The sequence below is a fragment of the Oreochromis aureus genome, linkage group 18 (genome assembly GCF_013358895.1).
Source record: "Oreochromis aureus strain Israel breed Guangdong linkage group 18, ZZ_aureus, whole genome shotgun sequence".
Taxonomy (NCBI): Eukaryota; Metazoa; Chordata; class Actinopteri; order Cichliformes; family Cichlidae; genus Oreochromis; species Oreochromis aureus.
In genome coordinates, this window is record NC_052959.1 from 7070954 (window position 1) to 7089866 (window position 18913).

Genomic DNA, 18913 nt, shown 5'->3' on the forward strand with positions numbered 1-18913 from the left:
GCTAAATAATTAAGCTTCTTCTGGTCTCTGCAGGTCTCCTGGAATCTGGTTAAATAAAGACTTTTACTTGTTGTTTATTTGGTTTGCAGTCCAAACAATAGCTAGCTGATGTTTTTTTCTTTTTCAGAATTATTATTTGCTTATTTGCATTTATACCCATGATTGCAGGCTAATTTGTAATAGAACACTTCTAATACTAATAATGTAATATTTTGACAGAGGGAGAATGACGTTCATCCAGTTTCTTCATGTCTGTAGAAGTTACCGCTGCTGACCAGGAGATGGCACTCTCTGATCTACTGTAACTACAGATTGTGTACTGTAGAGTCTGCAGCTTCCAGTTTCTGGATAGATTCCTCAAACCCTAAGAATATTTAATCTCTTTCTTTTGACTGTTCCTGTTAGAGGTCACCACAGCAGATCATCTGCCCCAAACTCACCCTTAACCTGTGATCCTCATTTCCTCATTTGTCCATCACCACTGCAAACAAGAAGGGGCTCAGGGCCCCTTATGTAATGACACATCATGCTTGAACCTTCTACCAGTAGCTGCTACCACAGACCTCACCACTGTCTTGCTGTCATCATTCGTGTCTTTCATCGCCCTCACATTCTTGTCTTCTACTCCTGACTTCCTCATGCAGGACCACAGTTCCTCTCATACCCTCCTTCTGGATCCACAATGACACAGTGCAACTCCTTCTGACCTTCTCTATACATTCTCTCTAATATGCAGCACAATTATTACCGTTACACTAAAAAGAAATGTTTTATTTCATTTTTGCAATCTCCACATTATCTCCATTCAGTCCGCAGGAGGAGGGCCCGGGTTATTGAGACATTTCATTGTGGGCGGTGCCGAAGCTTTCGTAACAAGTTTCGGAATCAAAGTGTCTTGTTTCAGTTCCATTCAGTGGTCATCAGGTGTCTGCTTGTCCTGAGCTGTGAGAACTACAGTTTCAAAATGAATGATTGGACTCCAAACATTTGACCTTTTTGTTTTTCCTCAACACTCCATCTTAACACCTTTGTTTCCCAGCTTTTCTGGAGGCAAAATCATTTATTACATCATTGCAAGAAATGTGATGGCCAACTTTGTTGTTAATACTAATTACTGCCAGTCCACTCAGTCTTTCTTGTGCCATGGAAGGATTGTAGGAGTTTGGAATAGCTCACAGTGCAGTGCACCTGTGTTGACTGTTAACTTAAATTTGCAGTGCGCCATTGGATTTTGAGACTAATGGTTGATGTCTCTAACATCTGCCATCACATAAAGCCTCACACACACAGTAGCTGGTTTATTCATGTGTTGTGAAACTTATGCATTTTTGAAAATCAACTCTTTCAAAAGAGGTACATAAATGAAAGTGTCATTTACTGGAACTTGCTTATATAAAGCAGATGATTCGTTTCTCTTTGAATCATATTGCACTCCCAAATTAATTTCAACTGGGATCCACGTTCAGTAACATCTGACTGATGTGCATTTTGAACATTACATGTATCATCTCCAGAAGTACTATGAGAACTATTTAAATGCGTTCTAAAACCTGCAAAACCTTTAAACTGCAGTGATCATTCATCTTGGGCACAAATGAGAACACATTTTTTGCCTGGGTATAACCCAATGACTGTATAATGCTAAATGATTAGAAGCTTGGTAGCTACACACAGATATATAGCACTGTAATTTGTTTCAAGTCTTTTACACCAGTAGTAAGTCAGCAAGCTTGGAAGAACACACCATTAGCCTCCTATGCTCACGGCACTGTGATGCGTTCAATGGAGGCCAAATGATCACAAATCTCATACTTCGGAAAATAACCTGGGTTACACTTGCACTCAGAATTTTTCATTACACAACAGCAGGAAGCGTAATGGTAAAGACCTGTGTTCTTCAAAGACTAATACTTGATACCTTTAAATACCGTAAATCACTTTTTGGACAGCGATCCCTTTTTGGCACAACATCGGCTCTGATAACAGTGAAAAGCACATTGAAAAACTATCATTAAATGCAAAAAGACCATTATGAATTGTCATTATGAATTTCAGTTATCCATCTTCATTTTTATGAACTGGTGAATTAATGGTTTTTTTTAAAAGCATTAAAACCACAAAGTTTGGCCAAACACCTGTACAAAATACACATGTATTCTGTCTGGTTTTTATTGACCTTCATGCCTCTTCTCTCTAGAGCACCTACCTCCACCTCAGATTACAGTGTCATCTGAAAAATCATCATAGACTATCAAGACTCCTGCCAGACCAGGAGTCTGTCCATCACCACTGCAAACAAGAAGGGGCTCAGGGCTCCTTATGTAATGACACATCACCCTTGAACCTTCTACCAGTAGCTCCTGCTGTCATCATTCGTGTCTTTCATCGCCCTCACACTCTTCTCTTTTACTCCTGACTTCCTCATGCAGGACCACAGTTCCTCTCATACGCTTTCTCTGGGTCCACAATGACACAGTGCAACTCCTTCTGACCTTCTCTATACATTCTCTCTAATATGCAGCACAATTATTACTGTTACACTAAAAAGAAATGTTTTATTTCATTTTTGCAATCTCCACATTATCTCCATTCAGTCCGCAGGAGGAGGGCCCGGGTTATTGAGACATTTCATTGTGAGCGGTGCCGAAGCTTTCGTAACAAGTTTCATAATCAGAGTGTGTTGTGGTGAACGTACTGCTGGTGTAAAAGACTTTAAACGAATTACGGTACGCTGTGGACTACAGTAAACAGGGGCTAAGGTCAGACTTTTCTTTGTGAACCTTTATTTATGCCTAAACAACTCGCTAGTTTATGCTAGCTAAGAGTATGTTAGCTAGCACTCTGCTGTTGTGGTTGCTAGGGTCCTGGCTGTAGCTTGAACGAGTACAAACAGTGCTATATTTCTGTGAGTAACTGCCAAGCTTCTAATCATTTAGCAGGCTACAAGTTGGTGAAAGCTCCGCCAAGCTGTGCTCGATTTGTCAGGTGATTAGGAAAGGTAGTCGAGCGCAGATGAAATCGATATTACCGCTTATCAGCTGGAGAGTTTTGTTACAGTAGAAAACCGACTGCTGGGAAATATAATGAGAGAAATGCCCTGTGAGCGGTCACTAACTCTCTTATGTTTGCTCAAAGCTCAAGCTTTTGAATAACGGAATAATGGTTTGTCATTATAAAATAGTGAGCAATAGAAAATACTTTTTAGCCACATTACAAAAGCGGGAAACAGAAAATGTTAATTTTAAGAGTTGTTAATTTAAAAAAATTTAAACAGTCCACTCTTCCAAAATAATGAAATTAACTGTTCATTTTATTTAAAATTTCTTTTTTTTGAATGTATTTAATTCTTTGTACATTTTTGCAGATGGCTTCAGCTCTGGCTAACAGGGCAATAGGAGCCATCGTGGGATCAGCAGTGGCAGATGCTGCAGGTATTAATAGTGTCACACTAATTTTACATTGATGATCTATGAAAGTAATCATGCTTGTGTTAAATAACTGGAAAGACAGTCTTTATAGGGGACTAAAATGCCGTCCTGTGAAACACTCAATACCACCATACTACTTCCATGGCAGGGTTAGTTTAGTGGTGCACCTGATTAATTGATCATCACAAGTGTGAGCACCTCAGGCACCTCAAAATTGGATCATGCAACAAGACAATGATCCAAGGACAGCAGCAAATCTCTTAAAAAAAAAAAATCGCTGGAAAAATAAAAGAATCAACGTGTTGCGATGGGCCAGTCAAAGTCCAGACCTCACCCTGATTGCAATTCGATTATGGGACCTTAAGAGAGCTGTGCATAAATGAAAACAGACATCAATGAACTAAATCAATGTTGTAAAGAAGAGTGGGGCAGATTTCTTCCACAACAATGTGAGAGATTGATAAACTCTGTCGCCTGTCAAAACTGTCAAGACTATAACTTTTGAGCTGTCATAAGGTTAGCAGGTATCTTTCAGCTGAGGTGAGAGCTTCCTGGTTTGAGTTGAGTACACAGATCTTCAGGTTGTACGAGTGGAAGTGGATTTTCAGTCCTTTCTTATTTTTAACACATCTCCTTAGGTTTTGAGTAATGTCAAGGTTCAGAGTGTAATTATCTTGTCTCTTGCAGCACAGCCTCTCCACTGGGTGTACGACCTCCAGAAGTTAAAGGGGATCCTGGCTCTGAATCCAAACCCGGAATTCCACCCTGAGTCCGCTAACCCTTTTTACAGGAGGGAGACTGGCAAGCAGAGTTGCTATGGAGACCAGGCATATGTCCTGCTGGAGTCCCTGTCTGAATGTGGAGGTAGTGCTGCTGACTTTATCACTAAAATTAAACTAAACTTACATTTCTAGAGGTCATAGTAGGTTTCACATTACTACTATTTACAGCAAGCGAAGTTATGCAGTTGATTCAGTTTGTTGTCAATAGAATTATTGATAAAGTTATGGATGGATTTGCTTTAAATTCTACCAGAAGTAGCACTTGGTCCAACATAAAGGGATTAACTACAACTGGACCCATGAAATTGCCTCATATCTTTACAAGTGATATAAGGAAAATATAAGAAAGTGGGCTGTCCTCAAAGAAATATTACACGTTACTCTAGATCCACATATTCTACATGCAGGGACTGGGTTCGTGCAGTGTGTAGGGAATTTTCACACACTGTCTAAGATGCCTGATCTCTCTGACCAGGTCTAAACGTTGATGACCTGAAGCAGCGCACACTGAAAGTTTTTGGGCCAGGATCAGAGTATGACACGCCCGTCAATGATCCTTACAGAGAGAGGGGAGGTAAGAGAAATCTTGGAGATATCCCTGAGGTCCGTTACCTTTTTGACAAAATATGCAATTTGGACTTGTGCAGGGCCAAGACCTCAGCTGCCCATCGATGGGCCGTGGAGACATGCAAGTTTAAAGAGCTTCCTGAAGAATGTGGATGCAGGCAAAGAGGAGACGGGTAAAGTTTCTGAACTTATTCACAGCTTGACATTATGAAGAGAAATATCTCTAACCTAAACCTGTGCTGCTTTCCTTCAGGCTGTGAGAACGACTGTCAGATTGATGGAATAGCCAAACTGGCTCCTATAGTGGCTTTTTATGCAGGACAGCCTGACATGCTGGAGAAGGTGGAACAGGCCATCCGTGTCACCCAGAACAATGATGAATGTGTGGCGGAGACTCTAGCAGCAGCGAGGTCAGGACATCTTCCAGGCACACCAATTTCACTTGTTTACACATATTGGATGTGAGAATTGGCTAATTAAGGGTTATTAATAACAACTTTGTTTTTAACCTGGAAACCACAATAGACTATTAGATCTGGTAATTAAAATTGGGCATAATAAGAAGTATTTGGAGCAGAGAGTATAAAAATAGGGAAGAGAACACGTTTCACATTTTAATAAACTGATCAGCCACATGAAAGCTGATTGTCTCTAAAGATCATTCCAGTTTGGCTGCATGGTTGATTACATCTTTCTCTGTAGTGAGGCAAAATCAGAACGCATATTTAATACTGTTCTACAAAGATGTATAAAGAAAAACATAAAACGGAAATGTTCCACACTGACTTCTTTTCCCAGGTTTCTGGAACATTTCATCCTGAATGGTCCAGATCCAAAAGCCTTGGACGCGGTGCTCAATCAGCTTAATGACCCAAACAGAAAGCAGCCTCAAGATTTAGACAAAGCAGTCATCGGTACGTGAGGCCAGCAGCATATTTCCTTCCCTGTGTTAAAGTCATGAGACCGACTCATGTGATCAAAGAGTTTATTTTACCTTATTCTCTGAAGGTTCAGTGACATAACGATGATAGGATAAAGAGATATGCAGAGAGTTATGTTTAGTATTTCTGTTAACATCTCATCTTATGTTTGACTCACTACTGCACCCTCTCTGCCTGATTTCAGGACACATCCACCAGGTGAAGGAGAATTTATCCAAAACTCCGCAAAAGCTGATTCCCTCTGTCTTCACAAATGCATGAGGTATCTTTGATAAGCTCCCTCAACCTTTGACATCAGTGTAGTCCTTAACAGTAACATGTGGTATAAGAGCACTATGTGTAATTTGGATAGCTGTGAGACAAACCAGGAAAAATGCCTTCATGCCATTCACATCTGCCTCTGATGTTTCAGGTTTGCCGGGTGCGTTCCAAGCCGCGCTGCACGGAGTCCTGACAGCCACTCACTATGAGACGGCTGTCAAAGACACCATGAGCTGCGGGGGATGCACCTGCAGCAGAGGATCCTTCATAGGAGCCTGTCTTGGGGCTCAGGTGGGGCTGCCTGTTAATCTAATATATTCACGTGCACATGTTTTAAGTTTGATTTATTAAATGTTCTGTTCTCATTCTTCTAGGTCGGACTTGAGGGAATCCCGGAGTCCTGGAAGTCCAAGACCCTGCAATACGACTTGGTGTTGGAGCATGCCAAGAAGATAACCAAACACCTGTCGGCGTAATGCCTTTTAAGAAGGCTTAGAGAGAACAGTGTGACAAACTGTCGAGCTTTGACAGAACAGCGAATGATGGTTCCTGTTTAAACGTTTGGACGGCAGGAGCCAGATGTTTTTGTTTCTGTTAAAGTAAAACAGGTTGGTTCACATGTTCTGTGACAAGATATGGTAAAGATCATCATTATTATAAAAATGAATTACTATTTTAACTACTATTTCTGGGCTCCGTATATGTCATTTAAGCATTATTCATACTGACAGTGTGATTTGTGGTCCAACACAAAATATAGGAGTTTAGAGAAAAAGACTCCATGCACCACAGTTATTGCAAATGATATTTTTCCAATATCCAGTACTGCATTTATGTAGCCACAGGTTGTATCAAGAGCCCATAAACTGCAGGAAGCACATCAGAGATGTAAAGGCCATCAATAAAAAGAAAAATAATACCTGCCTTTATTTATTTTACAGTGTGCTTTTATAACTCACACATCTGTCTTTCCTTTTAGTAGTGAATGAAAATTTTCTTTGAAGCTGTAATAAACTGCTGTACTTGGCCTTCCAGTGCCAGTATCATAACATTAATAAAACATTAACAGGAGCTGATTGTATGAGTATACTGAGATTCCATGTTCCATATGGAGGTCACATTTTTCTTTTATGTCATTTTAAACTTTCAGCAGCTCGAGAGTGATTTTCATTTACACCAGATGAATATTTTGTAATCTCTTTTAAAATCTATAACCACACAAAATTAGTTAATAAAACAGGACGCTGTGTGAAATGTAATTAAACACAGAATGCACTGATTTGCAAACTGCATAAACCCACATTTTATTCACAGAACACAGAGAACATGAAATGTTTAAACTGAGAGGATGTACCATTTTAAGACAAAAATAAGGTTGTTTTAAATTTGATGACACCAGCATGAGGACAACAAAAGACTGGAAAAGTAGGTGGCACTGAAAAGAAACGGGTAGAGGAACATTTTGGAACTAATTAAGTTAGCTGGGAACAGGTCATTAACAGGACTGGAAATAAAAAGAGCATCTAGGGGCAAAGCTTCTCAAGTAAAGGTGGGCAGAGGTTCACCACTATGTAAAAAAACAATTTTAAATTGTGAAACGGTTTCATTATAATTTTCATCCCAATGGCTTTGAATATCTCAGCATCTACAACTCATAATATGATCAAGAAACTGTCTTGAATTGTGTGACTGCGCTCTGAGCCGGTGGCACTGCAATAAAAACAGGCATGATTCTGTCATGGAAATCACTGTGAACACAGCTCACTGTACCATCCACAAACATAGGTTAAAATGCTGTCTTCTTGGGGCCACAGCTCCTTTGAAATTGAGTGAGACAAAGTAAAAAACTGTTTTGTGGTCAGACTAATCGAAATCTCGAAGTTCTTTTTGGAAAAGAAAACAGTACTCAGTTCAAAAACCTGATTCTCCGATCAGGTCTATGAGGGTGTATTAGTGCATCTGGAACTGGTAGGCTGTACATCTGGTTCCATCAACGGAACTCTGCTACCTTAGGGCGAGAAGCGGTGAGCACCGTGGACAGGCCTGATTGAAATCATTAAGGAAATGCGCTGATGTCCCTGGTGCGGTGATGGCGGTGCTATATTTATTTCACATATACTTCACACACACACTTTGTGGCTTTTCGCTGTAAACTGTAAATTGTAATGTTAATGTAGTGAGTACACTGAATAGGACCCCCCCCCAACAACGCATAGATGGATCGCTCATTAAATCTAATATATATATATATATATATATATATATATATATATATATATATATATATATATATATATATATATATATATATATGTGGAAGTGGAAGTGAAGTGTTGTTTCAACTTTGCGGTTTGGCACTGTTATCATACATGCGTTATTACGCAGTGGTTTTACCTGTGCGACAACATGAGATAAAACTAGGCGCAGTGTATGTGGCCAACAAAATTTAAACTGTAATTTTCTTCACGCAAACGCTCTCGCGGGGATTGTCTGCCACTTTGCGTGCCAGCGCAATAATACTGTTAATAAAATTGTCCCGCTGCAGCTGCCGTAGCTGTGTCTGACGAAAGCGTTTAGTACCTACTACCTGGGAGTCAAACATGGCTAGTAAGGGGGGGAAACAAAGTCGGTCGGCGTCTGGCCTTTCAGGCAGAAAAGGTGCAGGAGACCAGGAGGAAGAGGACCAACCGCTGCAGGCGGTTTTAGTCGCTGACAGCTTCAACCGGAGGTTTTTCCCAGTGACCAAAGACCAGCCGCGGGTAGGCAGTGAGCTAAGCTAACCGGAATGCTAATGGAGGCTAGCTTGTGTCCATGCTGTAAACAGTGACAGGGCATCACTCACACGGATGATGAAAGCATTTAATCAAACGACACTTGAACTCGTGCTTGTTGCTGTCTGTACAGTAGTTGATAAAATGAGAGAATCACGCGAGTCAAGTGATTGTTTAGCTCCAGTTAACTGTCACATTTTCATTGATGACAGGCGCTGCTGCCGCTGGGTAACGTTGCCATGATCGACTACACCTTGGAGTTCCTCACTTCTACTGGAGTGCAGGAAACATTTGTCTTCTGCTGCTGGATGGCCAGTAAAATCAAGGCGCACTTGCAGTGAGTTTCCCTGCTGCTGCTGTGTGTGTGAGCTTTTGTTTTCTGAGGCTTACTGTATGAAAACTTATGAATATTGTGTCTGACAGGAAATCAAAGTGGTGTCGACCCAGTTCTCCAAACACTGTCCACATCATTACTTCGGACCTGTACCGCTCCCTTGGGGATGTGCTACGGGATGTTGATGCAAAGTCCCTGGTGCGCTCAGACTTTGTATTGGTTTACGGAGATGTGGTATCCAATATTGATATCAGCCAGGCTCTGCAGGAGCACAGGTAAAAGTCCACCGGCCAGCCTTTTTCTACATGAGAAATGGTGTTGATCTAAGTGTTTCCACAAGGCTGAGTTTTTGCGCACTTTAGGCATCGCCGAAAGATGGACAAGAACATCTCAGTGATGACCATGATCTTTAAAGAATCGTCGCCGGGTCACAGGTCTCGTTGTGAGGAAGACGATGTAATTGTGGCCGTGGACAGCAAGAGCCAGCAGATTTTACACTATCAGAAGACACAAGGGCTCAAGAAGCTACAGTTTCCAATGGTAAACGGTTGTATCTTTGGCAGTCTGTTATATCTTTGATGCATTTTGGGGTTTGATTGACTTTTTGAGTTTTTGTCTTACTTGCAGAATATTTTCCACAGTGGAAGCGATGAATTTGAAATCAGACATGATCTCCTGGACAGCCACATCAGTATCTGCTCCCCGCAGGTCGGTTTTGGTCCACACAGGGGAAATATTTAACTGTCATTGTTGGCTGCAGTAACATTTTTGTTTTTGGTGTCCTTTCTTTTAGGTTGCTGAGCTTTTCACTGACAATTTTGACTACCAAACTAGAGATGACTTTGTTAGAGGGCTTTTGGTCAATGAAGAGGTACTATGGAAGCATTATTATGTTGAAATTTGAATAATGGCACAAAAAAATATTTAGAGCATTTCTGACCCTTGTTCATTTTCTTTGTTTAGATTCTGGGCAACCAGATCCACGTGCATGTCACAAAGGACGGTTACGGTGTCCGAGTGTCGAACCTTCTAATGTATGACTCAGTGTCGTCTGACCTCGTGCGGCGGTGGGTCTATCCCCTGACCCCCGAGGCCAACTTCACAGACCAGGAGGGACATAGCTGCACATACTCTCGCCACAATGTCTACAGGGCATCTGGTGTCAGCCTGGGCCATGGCAGCCAGATGGAGGAGAACGTTCTTATCGGCTGCGATACCAGCATCGGTGCCAACTGTTACATCTCGAACAGTGTCATCGGTGACAACTGCATCATAGGTGAACTCTCTGGCAGCACCACTCAAAGTGCTTCAATTTTTAAGTTATAGAAGTGTAGTTAACATTTTTCTTTTATTGGTTCACTGCAATAGGTGACAATGTAGTCCTGGATCATGCCTACATCTGGAATCATGTTCACATTGCCAGTAATGTGGAGATCATCCAGTCTGTCATCTGCGACAAGGCGGAGGTCAAAGAGGGCGTGACTCTTAAGAAACAGTGTGTTCTAGCATACGATGTAAGCTCCACATCATCTTTTATATCCAATTGCAAAGCAAACTCTCTCTGGTGTCAAATTGATGTTGCATTTTAAAGGCGTTATAGCAATTTTGCATAGATTTTAAGGATATTGCATTTTGCCATCAAGACTGGCAAATTTTCCATTTTTCTTGACATTTTTTGCTCTTTTTTAGAGAAAACATCTGCAGATTTGACAAAAACTTTTAAAGGATCTAAAATGGCTTGTTATTACAGAAATATAACCACAGCAAATATCTGGTTCTTAACTGGATTTTGTGTAGTAGCTGTGACACTCTGGAGTCTAGTAGAGATGCCACAAATCTGGGCAAATGGGCAAAAAATAATCTGACATATATCCACTGCAATGCCACACTATGTCAGATATTGAGCAATACTGATAGAAGAATTTTGGTTTTAGTGTCTGTGCAAAGTTCAGCCAACCAGTTGGTTGGCTGTTTCCTTCATATTTAGTCTTCTGTGTTCTTTTTTATGTCCAAAAGTAGCTTTGATTTACACTAAAAGAGAATGATTTTACTAGTCTTAATCCAACTGGAAACAGGGTTTCAGATTTGGCTCACAGTCTGCTGGCTGTTGCTCCTTTGCACCTTCCTGCTGCAAAAGAGAAGTAATTACCCATAGTAGTACTACAAATGTATAGCTATTGGTACACGTGCTTAGTTCAATGCATGAAATCAGGGACGTGCGTTCAGTGATCGTCTTGTAAAACGTCATCAGATATGAAGTCATATTTGCAGTATCTGCATATTTGAATGTTTCTATGAACTGTTTTACAGGTGGTAATTGGACCAAACATCTCTCTACCAGAAGGCACCGTGGTGTCTATGCACCATCCAGAGGAGGAGGAGGAGGAGGATGACGATGAATTCCTCAGTGATGACGCTGAGGTTGGCCATAGATCGGACAAAACCAAACAGAAAGGTGTGTATTAAGTCTGTATTAGATCAGTTTATATGTTATCAAGCTGCTTGATGTGAATGTTCTCCTGTCTTCCAGTTTTCAATCCTGCAGAAGTTGGAGCAGAAGGAAAAGGCTACATCTGGAAGGCCAGCAGTCTGGATGACACAGAGGAAGAGGAGCTGTCGCAGTGTCTCTGGGGTAGAGCAGCAGTTCATCGTCATGGAACTGGCATTTCCCATGATGCTTCAGCTGAAGTCCCAGCATGCTTCTTTTCGTGTGTTCCCAGGCTTGGTGTTGAACCCAGACCCTGAGAGTGATAGTGAAGATAGTGAGACTGATGGGCCCGATGACCCGGTGATTCCTTCCCCTGAGATGGACGATGTCAAAGGTGAGAGGGCATGTCTCATTTAGGGATGATTTGATATCGTCGTGTTGGTGTTGTTCCCAGATCATCATGAAAATGTTGTTCCAGGATCAACATTGCAAGTGACCAATCGGAATGTTGTGACGTTATTCTTTTGTGCGCCAAGCCATTCGTGCATTTATGAAATTCAAATGTTGCAAGGACAATATCAATTCTGCTTACCGTTTATTAAAGGGTTAGGGTCAGGGTCCGTTGATCGGCGGACAGAGGCGGTTTCTCGCAGCTTAAGTACAGTTTTTTGTTTTACAGCGGTTTTTCCCGAAGTCGCAAAACTATGACGTCACAGCATTCTGATTGGTCACTTGCAATGTTGATCCTGGAACAACATTTAGTATGATGATCTGGGAACAACACCAACACGACGATATCAGATCGTGCCTCATTTAGCTAGCCTGCATGTGAAACTATAATACTGCCCCCTACTGGCCCAAAAATGACAACACAAACTGCAAAACCAATAATAATACTAATACATTTTTTTTCCCTTATGTAGTCTTCCACATGGAGGTGCTCGGGACCCTGCAGAGAGGTTTGGAGGAGAACATCAGCTGTGACAACCTCGTACTTGAGATCAACTCGCTAAAGTAAGGGGGAATTGACTCACACCTGTGTTGCTCCTCTTTGCAGTGATTGTTGCTTAGTATGACATTTCCCACTCCCCCTCCAACCCCTCCTTTTCCAGGTATGCCTACAATATCAGTCTGAAAGAGGTGATGCAGATTTTAACCCGAGTGGTACTGGAGTACCCTTTCCAGCAGCAGGGCTCACATCTCACCCCTTCACAATACGTTGCTCTGCTTCTGCCGGTGAATAAGATATAAGTCTATTACTTTTAATATGACAAAACAGAAGCTCAGAAAAAAAACGAAAAACTCTTAATTATTTTCCTTCTTTTTTTCTTCTTTTTTCTTTGTGTGGCTGTCAGCTTTTGAAGAAATGGGCGCCGGTGTTTAAGAATTATGTGAAGAGAGCACAGGACCATCTAGACTGCCTGTCTGCCTTTGAGGAACACTTCCTGGAGCAGGAGAGCCACTGGGCTGCTATGGTCAAGGTCAGGAGCAATTAGCACTGATACGTGCAAAACTGCATTGTTAAAATTAATTGTTTGAATTGTTTGCTGTGTCTTTATCCAGCCTGTTAGGATGAGGATGAATATGCTGCTTTGTTTGTAACTCAGGTTCTCATGAATATGTACGAGCTGGAAATCTTGGAGGAGGAAATGATACTGCGCTGGTTCTCTCAGGGAGCCACCGGTGACAAAAGCAGACAGCTCCGCAAAAACCAAGGGGTAAGTACAGTGTGAACTACAGTCTACAGGAGACAGCACAGAGCAGCAACTGAGTTTAAGCTCAGTATTCACGTTATGAACAAGTTTAGTGTAAATTTATGTATATATAAAGAAAGGAATTACAGTACTGTGCAAATGTACAGTTGAGCTACCCCCAATTTTTTTTATATTTTGTTTCCAAGAGAGCCAGACATTCCTGTAATATTTTAATTGTCCAGGCTTTCTGAAAATCTTTCAGTCTTTCTTTGGACATTGGCTGCTTTTTCACTCACTTTTAGTCCAGTCCTTGTACCTGATCTTTTTCAGAGGAATCTGTTTTGTCTGTTAAGCCACTTAACACCAACCTCCTTTAGTCGATCCATCTACTGTTCATGAAGCCTCATAAGAACCTGTGTCAGTAGAAGAGTGGCTGTCAAGAAGCCACTCTTATGGAAGTGAAACAGGGAGACAAGTCTGAGGTTTGCAAATTACACAAGAAGTGCACTGAAAATTATTGGTGACAGATCTTACAGACTGATGAAAGCAAATTTGAAACTTTCTGGTTCACATTGTTGATAGTATGTATGCAGGTCAAGAGAGAGGTACAACAGTCAGTGTCTGCAGTCATCTGTATTACACTGTGGAGGCTCATTCATGGTTTGGAGATGCATTGCTCCCAGTGGTGTTGGAGATCTTGTCAAAATTGGTACTCTCAGATTTTGATTCCTAATACAGTAGCATCTGATAGGCAACAACTTCATCTTTCAGCATGATAATGATCCCAAATACGCTACCCAAGCATGGGGCGACTGTGGCTCAGGGGGTTGGGAAGCGCACCTGTAACCGGAAGGTCGCCGGTTCGATCCCCGGCCTTTCTGTCCTGGTCGTTGTGTCCTTGGGCAAGACACTTTATCCTACCGCCTACTGGTGTTGGCCAGAAGGGCCGATGGTGCGATATGGCAGCCTCGCTTCTGTCAGTCTGCCCCAGGGCAGCTGTGGCTACAACCGTAGCTTGCCTCCACCAGTGTGTGAATGTGAGCGTGAATGAATAATGGCATTGTAAAGCGCTATATAAATCCAATCCATTATTATTATTAAAAACACACCTGTGACTATGCTGTATCCACACCTGGAGACAAAAACATGCAGTGAAACACTATCATTATCATGGACTGGCCTCCCCAGAGCCCACATCTAACATTATTGAAGCAGTGTGGGATCATCTTGATAGAGAACAGAACATCTATGTTTAAGAAACAGCCTATAAACTGCTACATATATTCTTTCCTCATTTACTCACTCGTGCTCACACCTGAGCACGAGTATAGCTTTATATTCACCGCTTCTGCAGCAGTTTCAAAATTTCTAACAACCATTTATCCGTTTCTCTCCAACAGCTGCAGAAGTTCATCCAGTGGTTGGAAGAGGCTGAGGAGTCTTCAGAGGAGGATGGAGAGTAATGAGGAGCAGTTTAAGTTATGACAAGGTCAACTCTTACCCTTATGCATCTAGTTACCATCCGGACGTGCTCTGTACAGCTGAAGTGGACATATTTTAATCACATTATGCCACGCCGTGTAAAGGCTGGTGTGAATGTCAGTATCCAAATAAAGGACCTGTGGTCTGCTTGGAATAAAGGGTTTTAACAAACAAATGTGTGTTACGAGTTCAAAGTATTGGAGATGGATACAAGAGGAAAACCAAAATAACAATACTGGTCCGGCCGGGTTGAGTCAAACGATGATTTTAATGAACACGTGTGGGAGATGGGACACTGCATGCAGACAGCATCAGATCTCAAAATGGTGGAGCATTGCTCAAACTCTTATAGCCTCTAGTGGCCCCCACCTAGTCATAAAAGCTTAAATATTCACATTCTTTCTCTCACACGGCGCCTAAGCTATGACCTTGGCTCCCTGTTTATCTGCTCCTGCTGAGATGGGGCAGAAAACCTCTCTGGTATGTTCTGTTCTCTTCTAATCAGACAAATAAGATCAAGACTCTCTGAAAACAGTATTTCTTATAACTCAGCCGTATAATGCATCATAAAACAATATCATTCATTCACAATAAATCAGCAGTCTAATGTAATGCAAATCAGTTTAACAAATGTAATAGTTATCACCTTCTTCTAATTCAGGAGAATGATGCAAACTAAAACTACATAATACTTCACAATCTTTAATTAGGGGTATAACATGGCATAAGGTAATATTATAATCCCACATGTGTCACTCAAAATCAAACAGACATTTCTAAACTCTGATGTTACAAAACTAAAATCATTTTAAAGTTTGTGTGCATTTTTTTTTTTTAATTTAATGAAACTGATTGTTCATTTTAAAAACAGAGCAGAAGGAAAGAATCCAAGAGGTAGGAGATTGTAGTACAATAAGATTTCAAGCTTAATAATGTTTGACAAAAATTAAACATTTCATTAATTCTCTGGGCATATTCGGAGAATGCTTCTCTTTATGCAAACATGCTTCCTTGCTTCCTTCCATCTTGGCTACTCTATGCGAGGATGTAAAAGGCACATGGAAGGACACCCCTCTTTACTTTGGACCATAAGCTGTATTAAAGATACTTGAAGCCTCTTTATGGTGGAGGTGGAATAATTTCATGGTCAGGAGAGGACAGCGTTTGCATAAGGAATGCGCCAACAGTAAAAGTAAAGCATAAACTACAATCATTAGAAATTATTACAAATAACAGCTTGAATGTACAGTGTGTGTTAACAACCCAAGAGTAAAATTAAACCTACTTTAATCTCAACTAATTAGAAAAATAAAATTTAATGACAAAAATAAAGCATCAATTTTGATGAAATTGTTACATGAAAAGTGAAAAAAAAAAAAAAATCACAGTAGCGCACAGGTTTCAGCCTGCCTGTAACAAACCAAACCAGTCTTTAACTCCTCTTTAAGCATGTTTAGAGAACACTTATTACAATTTTCATTTAGCAGATCTACTTCAAAATATAAAACCAATGCATTTTAAGATGCAAAACTATTATGAATTTGGCTTCTTTTTTTGTTTTACTGTTGTCACATTTACAGTTTTGTTTATGTGTATTGAGAAAAGTTTAATTCGCACCAGCGTTTCTAATTTTTCACCCCCATGGTCATGACTGGAAATCCCTAAGTTTGCCTTGGAACATGACAGGAAACTGCTCAAAATATGCAAGAGAATTATGTCAGCATAACACAACTTTAGCAACCAGTAAAACCTGCACCAAACCCTTCGTCTTCTGCTCTAATTTGATCGTTTGTCTCGTTTATCCATCATGCTATGAATGACACAGGCTAGAACTGCAGTTCCAGTTATCCCAGTAAAGGCAGACAGCGTCTTCCACATGGTGGCTGACGACCTGTGGCTGTTCAAATAGCTATTGTAGTCAGTGGGCACCAGGATGTATTTGCGGCCATCCCTCGGGGCCTGTAGCCTCATCACCTGGCCTCGCTCCAGCACAACCTCGCCGAACCCCGTCATGGTGGTCCCCACGCGCAGCATCTCCTCCGTCTCCTCCTTCGACACTGGTTTCTCCCCACCCACGGTTTGCAGCAATGAGTTCACAAGGTCCTCCTCAGCATTTCTCATTTTGTAATAAACCCTTTCCAGAAAGCAGCCGGAGGCCTCCAAAGGATTGTGCACCCTCACACTTGCATCAGAGATGTAGGCACCTGGGCTGATCAGACTGAAGGGCACAGAGTTGTTGCTCTCTTTTTTGTACCCTGTCCGGGAGTTCCTGTAAGAGAATGCATTCTCAATGGAGCAGAAGATTAATAAACAGACATTTGTGGTGTATTATTTAGTGGTATTCACCATTTCGCAGCACTGGAGTCCCAGTATTGCCAGTGCTCCACTGCAACAAGCTTCTGAATCACACCGTAGCATCGTGGGATGAACTGGCTGGTCAGAGGCTCCCCATCTGCCTGGACCTGACCTTAAACCAGATATGTAGGAAATCATAAGTCTTCTTAAAACTATCTCTCCAGGACTGAGCTCATTCAGTGTGTTGACATATTTCTACCTTCAACAGCAACATACTGGAGCCGCCTGTGGGGAGAGGCATTCAGCACCCTGAACAAATCTTCATCTGGTCTGAAAACAGGGATTTCCTAAAAATGGAGACGATTGATTTGAATGATAAAGGTCAGACTTTGTAAGATTTACAGCAGACATGTCACTTGCCTTTAGCGCTTTCAACTCTTTCTTCTTCTCTTTGTACAGGTGATAAAACAGGCCGGAGAAGCCAAAGGTGGACCCGATACCAATCAGAACCAGAGGGTTCACGGGAAGGTCGCTCATATCTGTAGCTGTGAGGAGAAAACACACACAGCTGAGTGGAAAGGAAACAGATTCAAGTGAACCAGTGATGAGCAGTGTCACTGCTGCACATGGCAACCCCCACCTTAACGAAACGGGTCCGGGAAGTTATTTCGAGGTTGTAAAGTTCGTCAACACAGAAAAAATAAACAGCACGTACAGATCCACCTGTCAAAACCTCTGAAAATGTTCGGTGACTTTGGTTTTAAAACCCGTTTAAAGCCCCACTGCGAGATATGATTTTATCAGCATCTTTGCTGCTACAGGATTACTCCACGGAGTTCAGTTCAGTGCTGCTTGACTGTCATGTCTCTCTCTTATGACGTCTCTGCCTTCGCCTTATGCCTATAGATATCTTGTAATGCTGCACTGTCATTACATGAAATTGCGGAGAAGTAACACAAAGCTTACCTGTTAAAACTACCAAGTAAAAGAGCCACACTTGCCTACCGAAGGAACAGAAAACAAAAGCTGTCATTTACTTCTCCTACACTTCCGTTTTTACCGGGTTACGTCACGTTTAATTAACCAATAGAATGTGAGCAGATTTTTTTGCAATCACGCCGTTTGACCACTTCGTGGCAGCACGGCATATGTGGTTAGTTTATTAGGCTTAAAAAAACAAAAAACAAAACAAAACTGAAATATATAAAATCAAAGGATTGGCATGCTTGGTATAAACTTTATACCAATCAGGTAAATTTCATTTGATTCTATTAAATTTAACGTTTTTCAAACCTTCGTGGAAAATTTACATGTAATCATATTAGTTAAACACAGCATTATTCTTCCTGGGGTCCAAAAAACCTTGCAGTGTTATAGCTGTACACAGATACATGTAGCAGCTTCACCTGTGACTGAAAGGTTTTTTATATATTTTTTATTTACTTATTACTTGTGTATTTTTTGAGCATTTTTTTACTGTTGCTTGTATGATTTATATTTTGTTCTACATCGTTATTGTTGAGAGCTTTGAAAAAAAAGAAAATCAGATGTACATGCCATCCACCTATCAAAGCTCTCCTGTGTCATTAAAACTACATTTTGCTAGGTACAGTTGTACAAGTGCTCATTAACATCAGCCAAACACATAGCAGCAACCCAGTGGATTTAGGTGTGCAGACATAGTTAAGATCACCTGCTGAAGTTGAAACCAAGCATCAGAGTGGGGAGGAAAGGTGTTTTAAGTACTTTGAATGTGGCATGGTGGCTGTTGTCAGAAGGCCTGGTCTCTGGATTTTATAAACTGCTGATCTACTTGGATTTTGCTGTATAATCATCTCTAGGGTTTACAGAGAATGTTTGGAAAAAGACCAAATATTCAGTGATCCCTCAGTGGAGAATGGCCAGACTGCTTCGAGTTGACAAGAAGGAA

The 18913-nt window shown here is 41.2% G+C and overlaps 3 protein-coding genes across 6 annotated transcripts; 2 read left to right on the top strand and 1 right to left on the bottom strand.

The window, feature by feature from the left end:
* Positions 1-2603: 2603 nt before the first annotated feature.
* On the top strand, positions 2604-6898 carry LOC116333760 (crystallin J1A-like). 3 transcript variants are annotated; one of them, XM_031757009.2, is made up of 10 exons: positions 2604-2759; positions 3365-3431; positions 4116-4292; positions 4686-4784; positions 4858-4950; positions 5031-5187; positions 5576-5691; positions 5903-5980; positions 6131-6270; positions 6354-6898. In XM_031757009.2, the coding sequence occupies exons 2-10, from the start codon at positions 3365-3367 to the stop codon at positions 6453-6455; spliced, it is 1029 nt and encodes a 342-aa protein (XP_031612869.1). In that variant the 5' UTR covers positions 2604-2759; the 3' UTR covers positions 6456-6898. The 3 variants fall into 3 exon arrangements, with proteins under 3 accessions (XP_031612869.1, XP_031612870.1, XP_031612872.1); XM_031757010.2 differs by lacking the exon at positions 2604-2759 and adding an exon at positions 2919-2985; XM_031757012.2 differs by lacking the exon at positions 2604-2759 and adding an exon at positions 2980-2998.
* A 1624-nt stretch (positions 6899-8522) lies between these two features.
* eif2b5 (eukaryotic translation initiation factor 2B, subunit 5 epsilon) lies at positions 8523-14863 on the top strand. The gene is made up of 16 exons (XM_031757029.2): positions 8523-8738; positions 8963-9087; positions 9174-9359; positions 9447-9624; positions 9712-9792; positions 9878-9955; positions 10048-10360; positions 10453-10598; positions 11395-11539; positions 11615-11716; positions 11805-11906; positions 12436-12526; positions 12625-12748; positions 12868-12993; positions 13120-13230; positions 14607-14863. Exons 1-16 carry the CDS (start codon positions 8580-8582, stop codon positions 14667-14669), a joined length of 2130 nt encoding a protein of 709 aa, XP_031612889.2. The 5' UTR covers positions 8523-8579; the 3' UTR covers positions 14670-14863.
* Positions 14864-15374: 511 nt separating this feature from the next.
* Positions 15375-18061, bottom strand: LOC116333782 (mitochondrial ubiquitin ligase activator of nfkb 1-A). Of its 2 annotated transcripts, none has more exons than XM_031757039.2 (5): positions 17950-18061; positions 17404-17528; positions 17243-17330; positions 17035-17155; positions 15375-16957 (listed from the first exon to the last, which is right to left on the bottom strand). In XM_031757039.2, exons 1-5 carry the CDS (start codon positions 18014-18016, stop codon positions 16465-16467), a joined length of 894 nt encoding a protein of 297 aa, XP_031612899.1. In that variant the 5' UTR covers positions 18017-18061; the 3' UTR covers positions 15375-16464. The 2 variants fall into 2 exon arrangements, with proteins under 2 accessions (XP_031612899.1, XP_031612900.1); XM_031757040.2 differs by lacking the exon at positions 17950-18061 and adding an exon at positions 17624-17943.
* Positions 18062-18913: the final 852 nt, after the last annotated feature.

Bases quoted from the DNA above. Each gene is read 5' to 3' on its own strand.
- eif2b5 (XM_031757029.2), top strand. From the start codon at position 8,580: ATGGCTAGTAAGGGGGGGAAACAAAGTCGGTCGGCGTCTGGCCTTTCA. The intron at 9,625-9,711 runs GTAAACGGTTGT...TCTTACTTGCAG, and splicing joins AGAAGCTACAGTTTCCAATG to AATATTTTCCACAGTGGAAG. The intron at 9,793-9,877 runs GTCGGTTTTGGT...CCTTTCTTTTAG, and splicing joins TCAGTATCTGCTCCCCGCAG to GTTGCTGAGCTTTTCACTGA.
- LOC116333782 (XM_031757039.2), bottom strand. From the start codon at position 18,016: ATGACAGCTTTTGTTTTCTGTTCCTTCGGTAGGCAAGTGTGGCTCTTT. The intron at 17,529-17,949 runs GTAAGCTTTGTG...TTCTCCTCACAG, and splicing joins TTACTTGGTAGTTTTAACAG to CTACAGATATGAGCGACCTT. The intron at 17,156-17,242 runs GTAGAAATATGT...ATCTGGTTTAAG, and splicing joins CCAGTATGTTGCTGTTGAAG to GTCAGGTCCAGGCAGATGGG.